The 7,527-nt window shown below is 39.1% G+C and overlaps 1 protein-coding gene across 1 annotated transcript; it reads right to left on the reverse strand.

The window, feature by feature from the left end:
• Positions 1-1,697: 1,697 nt before the first annotated feature.
• Positions 1,698-7,281, reverse strand: LOC149551848 (uncharacterized). Its single transcript, XM_089787349.1, has 2 exons — positions 4,369-7,281; positions 1,698-2,450 (listed from the first exon to the last, which is right to left on the reverse strand). The coding sequence occupies exons 1-2, from the start codon at positions 7,067-7,069 to the stop codon at positions 2,002-2,004; spliced, it is 3,150 nt and encodes a 1,049-aa protein (XP_089643475.1). The 5' UTR covers positions 7,070-7,281; the 3' UTR covers positions 1,698-2,001.
• Between the last annotated feature and the right edge of the window lie 246 nt (positions 7,282-7,527).

The raw sequence follows: 7,527 nt of genomic DNA on the forward strand, positions 1-7,527 counted from the left end.
TCTAGTAGTTCTCTTGCAAAATTGTGAAAATATATAAATGTTCCTCACTTGTTCGAGCTCCTATGGTACTAAGACTTCACATCTACATATTTTTCTTTGATGCGGTAAATAGTAGTCGTGAACTGCAAGATTTACTTGCCTAGGAGAATCTAGGACCCACACTTATCAATAGGCCTCCAAGTCCTTAGTTTATCTCCTTATCATGAGAGCATTTTTACCAATCTAACAAAATGAGATTTAAAAAAAAAGCAACAAATTAACTTTGAAGTGAGTGATCAAGTATTTTTAAATCTACAATAATATAACTAGATGTCTCTTACATGAAAAAATAAACACAACAAGATGTAACATAACTATTGTGATACTTATTAGGTGCTACAAGCAATTGGCAATACATCATGCAAACCAAAACTACCAAAATATGTACATATACACTCAATCTTTAAGCGTTGTATTTGAAGGAGTTTTTTTTGCAATAAAATTATACTTCAAACAAAGTTTATAAAGCTTGATGAAGAATAATAAAGGAACCAAATGCTACAATTTAAAGAAGCATCAAAATGCTACAAATTACGATGATTACAAAATCTAATCAACTAAAACAACTTGTCAAATGAAAATGTCACATGGAAGAATAATCCATTCAAAAACATTTGTAGCTAAGCATTAATGACAACACTTATTTGAAAAGTAAGGCATATTAAGAAAAATTATTGTAGTGGAGTATATGATGACTAATTAGGGCCTACATATCCATAATTCAATATTATGAATGTTTATAGTTATAATAATTAGAGGCTTGTTAAGTCAACATTGAGATTAATGACTTTGCAAATTCATTATGCTCTCTCTCTCCCCCTCTCAAGTAGTTCTAGATAACATAATATTTTATGAACATAATTGAAAGGTTTACAAAAATTGCCTATTAAAAATTATTCATAATTTCAAATGATCTCATTTAATTCACTATCTTGTAAATGTCACATATTTACATGCTATTTTGTTATTTAATTGAATAATTTCAAGTTGAGAAAAAATATTTTTTAGATTATTCATTATCATTTACATTATATATCTCAAAAAGTATTTGTCTAGAGAATGTTTAAATTAAGATTATTTATCTAAATTGTAAAAATGCTTAATCTAGTAGAATTCAAATATAGTATTAATATATTTATTTGATTATAAATATTTTTATAATTTTACTTACAAAAGTCTTTTTTTTTAATGGAGGTCAGCTTTTTCGTCTAGCCTCTTTGATTAAGGACCAAAGACTGAAGAATTACAAAAGTTTTGAGTTACCAACAATTTTTATAATTTTACTCACAAAAGTTTCCAGTAATGAACAAATATAATTTTAATTTGATGTTGTACCTATACTATCCTCTATTTAATTCTGACGATAATGAACCATATCAGAAATATTGATAATGATAAATTGCACATAATTCAAGCCAGAAATATTAGTGTCTTACTAATTTCAATTACTATAAGTTTTAACAATTTATAGAACAGAATTCATTACTTCATCGTCTTCATCAGACTTTTCTAGTATCCCGAACTTTCTGCATTACTAATTAGTTCTCTCGACTCGAAAATTGCAATCATATTAAACTCATATGCTGCACCCATTCCAATCCAGGGCACAACGAACAAGAGAAAACATCACCATAACCGGAGAAACAACACTAAAAAAATTGTTTTCTGAAGCAATGTCGATGCATTGACTGGAAATATCAAATATTTTTATGTACAGGAAAAGCCTGATTACTCATCATGCTCAAGCTCCGAAAAATCATTTCCCCAATTGAAAGAAGGAAAAATTTAAAACTACTCTACACAGCATCTTATAGGTCAAATAGCACTTACTGCAAAACTTCATCTAATCTATATACCCAAGGCATTCAGAAAACATCATGCATGAGAGCTCCAAGCAACAACAATGGCTGCCAGAGCCTACTTACACATACATATATATGTATGAATCTATCTATATATAGTTTAGACTACAATTGTGGATCCCTCAGGGCTGCTTTCTTGAGAAGGGGGGTTCGATTTAGAACTTGAACTGCGAAGAAGATGATGCTGCTGCTGCTGCAGGCAGTGAAGATTGAGCAGTGATTTCCTGCGGGGCTTGGCTTCAGAGAGCATGGAGACCACATCTCTCATGGAGGGGCGATCTGCAGGGCACCTGGCCGTGCAAAGAAGAGCCACTCGCAAAACCAACATCATTTCTTCCTGTACAGAGTTGCATGAAGCTCCCACATTTTGATCAAGAACTTCCAAAATCCCATCTTTTGTTTGAATCTTGGCCCGCACCCAATCCACTATGTTAATGGCGTCTCCGAATTCTGAATCCACCGACCTCCTCCCCGTCAAAATCTCCAGCAAGACGACCCCAAAACTGTAGATGTCACTTTTCTCGTCTACTTGCAGAGTGTAGGCATATTCTGCACATGAAACGGCATGAATTAGACATTGATCGGATGTGTTATGATTGCTATTTGAGTCGTTCTTGTTTTTGTTTGGTGGGAGATACGTAAGATGTAATGGGCTACAGTTTTAGGCACAGCAGAGGGATTTGATTGGTTGTGTTGCTGTTTGCCTTTTTGTACAAGTGTGTGGAAATACGGAAATATGCCTGCTTTTGGGGGCTTGCATATACTGGGTAAAGCTAGATGTTTATCTGAACATACGAGAATCTGACACAAAAACAAACTTGCTTCTAAAGGGATTTCTTAAACGACTTTTTGTGGCTTGGGATTCGAGGAAAAAATGGTGTTTTTTTTTTCAACTGGGTACTGTTCATTAATAGGAAAAACAAAACTTGGGAGGCTTCAGGTTGTGAACTTGGACTCATCCAGGTTGTGTCTTTTTGGCTTTGCTGGTCTGATCTGAGAATGGAATTTAGGTGACGGTTTGTTTTCTTATTGGGAACACCATCTTGTCACATTGTGGAATTTAACCTACAATCGAACATAAAAACATTCCTATTTGTGCTAGGATTGACCTTAGTATAGTGATAGCTATTGTGTACTGCTTCAGATTGTGCTTTGCATAGTGATAGCTGGTATGGGGTTTTATGAAAAAAAAAAATACTGTATACAATTTTTAATTTCGTTTTTCATATTGCCTATTTGTCATTTATATATAAATAGGACATTCTAATGACAGATATGGATTCTGTGAATAGCTATTTTTATATATGAATCAATCAATTTATTATAAATAGCATTAAAAAAAATTGATGAATTCTAATATCAACTTTATAATCTGGTACACTGCAGAAAAATTTCTACTTATCTATTGTATATTATACCTAAGTGAAGAAAAATTGATAAAATATGAAATTTTGAAATTAATTCATATGAACTACTATTTATGAAATACGAATCAATCAATTAAACTAAAAAGACACCCACTTTATAACTTGACACATTGTTAAAAAACCTTCTACTTATCTATTGTATATTATATTCAAGTTAAGAAAACCTTACCAAATATGAAATTGATTCATATAAACTACTAGTTATGAAATTTGAATCAACCAATTAAACTAAAAAACACTACTGAATTCTAAGATCAATATCATAACTTACATTATACAGAAATATCTTCACATATCCACTTTATATGATACTACGTCAAAAAAGAAATATAAAAAAATCTAACTTGAAATTGATACCATGACTTGAAATATCTTCATAAACTAGTATAGTTTCTAGTATAGTTTAGTAGATTGAAACCCCCAAAAAAGACACCAATGAATAACTTACATAATGCAAAAAAAAAAAAAAAAAAAATCTACACATATCCACTGTATATGACAATAAGTCGAGAGAGGCTTAAAAATGTGCAACTTGAGATTGATTCTACGACTCAAAATATCTTCATAATCTAGTATGATTTACTGTCGATTGCAGAAGAAAAGCAAAACTTTATCAACCTTTTCGCATTTTCTTTCAATTTTTAAAAGTTGGTAATCAAAAACCTGTCCGTAATAACATGCTTTAATGAGTACTTGAAGGACAAGATCCAGATTTAAGAGCCAAAAACACAATCTAGACGGTAAACATCAGACACAGTTGATGAGACTTGACTGATGTTCTATACTTCCGCTGTAGAATACTTATGTTCCAACTTAAAACAGAGCAATAGTAATCTACTTATGAAAGCCCGAGAATGATTAGGAAGCCCATCAGCAACCCAAATCCCGTTTAAAACCTTTTTCAAGACGTCAATCATAATGTAAGGAATACAGAGTACCTACACTATCTCAACTACGGTATGCAGACAAGTATAGGAGAAATATAACAGGAGAGCTGAGCTGAAATGAAATGAGAAGAAAAATGGGGGCGGAGGTACTACCTGGTGCAATGTAGCCGTAGGAGCCTGCAATGACAGACATGGATTCGTCCGACTGAATGAGCTTAGCAACCCCAAAATCAGCCACGCGAGCCTCCATATCAGCATCGAGCAGTATATTACTCGGCTTGACATCTCTATGCACCACAACGGGATAACAATCATGGTGCAAATACATGAGCCCCTGCGCCACACCAACAGCAACCTTATATCTGGTCATCCAATCAGCCAACATGGTTGCCTCCTTGTTTCCATGGAGAAGATCCGCAAGGCTCCCATTGGGCATGTACTCATACAACAAAAGAGTAGTCTCATTGTTGGAGCAACAACCCAAAAGACGCACAATGTTCCGGTGCCTCACATTGCCGAGCACATCGACCTCCGCAAGAACACCCCTTCGACGCCGGTGGGCTTCTTTAGGGTTAGTCCAGAGCTTCTTCACAGCAATGGTTTCACCGTTAGGCATCTGGGCTTTGTAAACGGTGCCTGCTGATCCCATCCCGATGATGTTCGAGCTCTTGAGGCACTCAAGAATGGCTTCCACGGTGAAATTCAGGCGCTGAAATGCAGTCATCTTCCAGGGGCCTTCGTCATGCTCTGTTCTGTAGCGGTGGCCCAAAATGTAGCCCTTGTATTTCTTGTAGAAACAGCGGGTTCCCACAATGAGAACGAAGAGAGCCAGAGCAAAAACACCCCCCATTACCCAAACCAGAGGGCCGGGCTTTTTAGCCCGGGGAGAATACAAATCCGGCGCGGGAAATTCCAAACAGGGCACTAATACTCCTCCACAAAGCCCCGGATTGCCTGCAAAAACACTCCTGCTGATGTTCCTAAACACTGGACCATCCGAAGGAACAGGCCCAGTGAGCCGATTGAATGAAACATTGAAGATCTCAAGAGTAGTACAGTTGTCAAATACTTGGGGAATCATCCCCGTGAAAGCATTATGTGAGAGATCGATTTCATTGATCTCCGGCAGCATTGCGAGCTCGGGCATAATGGAGCCCGTCAATTTGTTCTCACTGACTTGGAGATTCAAGAGCTTCTGGCAGTGAGTAATGTCTCTAGGAATCGGCCCGGACAAAATGTTCCCCTGAAGCTCAAGCTTGTAGAGGAAATTGCAGTTCTCGAAGGAAGGAATCCTCCCTGAAATGTTAGAGAAAGCCGCCGAGAATATCTGCAGGCCCGGCGTGCTCCAGACCTTGTCAGGAAGCCTGCCGCCGAGATGAGAATTGTAGGACACATTGATGTACTGCAATCTGGGTGCGTCGAAGATGTCAGGGGCTAATCCCATGCTGAAATTGTTCCGTGAAAGATCCACAAACGTCAAGTTCTGCAGGAACCCTAACCCCGGCGGGATTCGACCGCTCAACCTGTTGTCCGCGACCCGGAAACGCCATAGCCGTGAGCAAGTAGCGATCCCGGCGGGAATTTCGCCATTAAAACGGTTGGAAAACATGATAAGCTTGAAGAGCTCACCTCCGGCGCAGAGAAATGGCGGAATGGGGCCCGTCAATTGGTTGGAAGAAACATCGAGCTCCTTGAGCCGGCACTTGCTGCCGAGCCCCTGAGGGAGCATTCCCGTGAAGGAATTGCTCCAAATGCGGAAAACCTCGAGCCTAGGCAGCTCAGCGATTCCCCTAGGCACGCTCCCGCTCATGTTGTTATACATGAGACACAGCAGCTCCAGCTTCTTCAGCCTCCAGAAGTTCCTCGGAATCGAACCCGAGATCATATTGTTCGACAAGTCCAGCGAAACCAGGCTCCTCAGATTACCCAAATACCCAGGAATTGTGCCCATCAGATTGTTCTTGAACAGATACAGAGTGTTCAGCTTCTTCAGCTTCCCCAACTCCCATGGCAAACCTCCGCTCAAATTAGCCTGAGCAATGTCCAAATACTCCAGCTCCGTCATGTTCCCGAGCTGCCATGGAACCCCACCGCTGAAGAAATTGTACCCGATTTCCAGGTGCCGGAGTTCACGAAGCATACCCAAATCAGGGGGTATTTCACCGGTGAGGGCATTTCCGGCCAAGTGAAGATACCTCAGGTTTCTGAAACCCCCATATTGAGGCGGCACGGAGCCATTGAAATAACTCCCGCCCAAATCAAGCTTCACCAGAAATGGCAGCTCAACGAACTCCAGAGGCAAAGGCCCGGTGAAAGAGTTGCTAAATCCCACAAAGCTCACCAAATTCTTCAGCCTTGAAATGCCCTCCGGAAAGGGTCCTTCAAAGAAATTATGATTAATGTCCAGCAACCGAAGCCTGGTAAGATTGAATATCACACTAGGCAGAGCTCCCCCAAACATATTATGGCTGATATTCAAAGCCTGCAAATGCACCAGGCCCTGAATCTCGGATCCAATACTCCCACTGAGATTCATGGAAGACAGATTCAAACTCACCACCTTTCCCATGTATGGATCACAATGCACACCAGACCAAGAACAGTGAGAAGAAACACCAGCACCAACACCAAAACTGCCCTCACTAACATTCTTCTCTGACCAGTCACTCAATCTCCCTGAACCATCAACAATCCCGGACTTGAGAGCCACGAGGATTCGAACCTCAGACATCTCATTCAACCGAGCTACAGATTCTCCATTAGAGTTACAGCAACAGCAAAACATCATGATGATGATGAGAAGATGAAGCACAAAATCCCACTTGTTCTTCATTCTCGTTGTCCCGTGCTCCATTTTCCCCCCCTTTCCCTTGATGTTCTAAACGGCAGAGCAGTGCCTTTTATCCACGAATGGGCTCTCCATAGTCATGAACGCCACCACCACCTTTAATGAGAGCACTTCATTACAGAGCCTTTTCTCCTTTCTCTCCATTTCCTGCCCCTCCATGGCCCCCACACACTTCCCACTGTGCACTACACACTATGAGCATCCTTCCATACAAACACATTGAATACCATCTTTTATTTACTTTTTATTAGCACCAATTCATTTGAATTTTTCACTTCATCAAACCCTAGAAAGTTGGGGTTGCCTACAAACAAGCCATGTAAATGTAAATGCCCCCACATAAATTCAAGCTTGTATGGCATGTAGGGAGCCTTCATTATCATTGCTTCAAAAGCTTGTCCTTCAATATTAAAGGTATTTTTATTATCAGTTTTAGGTGACGTAGTAATTAATCTCTAATGCAT

This window comes from Cupressus sempervirens, chromosome 6 (assembly GCF_028749045.1).
Source record: "Cupressus sempervirens isolate cs-2001-9-10 chromosome 6, ASM2874904v1, whole genome shotgun sequence".
NCBI classification, from domain to species: domain Eukaryota; kingdom Viridiplantae; phylum Streptophyta; class Pinopsida; order Cupressales; family Cupressaceae; genus Cupressus; species Cupressus sempervirens.

Bases quoted from the DNA above. Each gene is read 5' to 3' on its own strand.
- LOC149551848 (XM_089787349.1), bottom strand. From the start codon at position 7,069: ATGGAGCACGGGACAACGAGAATGAAGAACAAGTGGGATTTTGTGCTT. The intron at 2,451-4,368 runs GTAGTACCTCCG...TTTCATGTGCAG, and splicing joins CTACGGCTACATTGCACCAG to AATATGCCTACACTCTGCAA.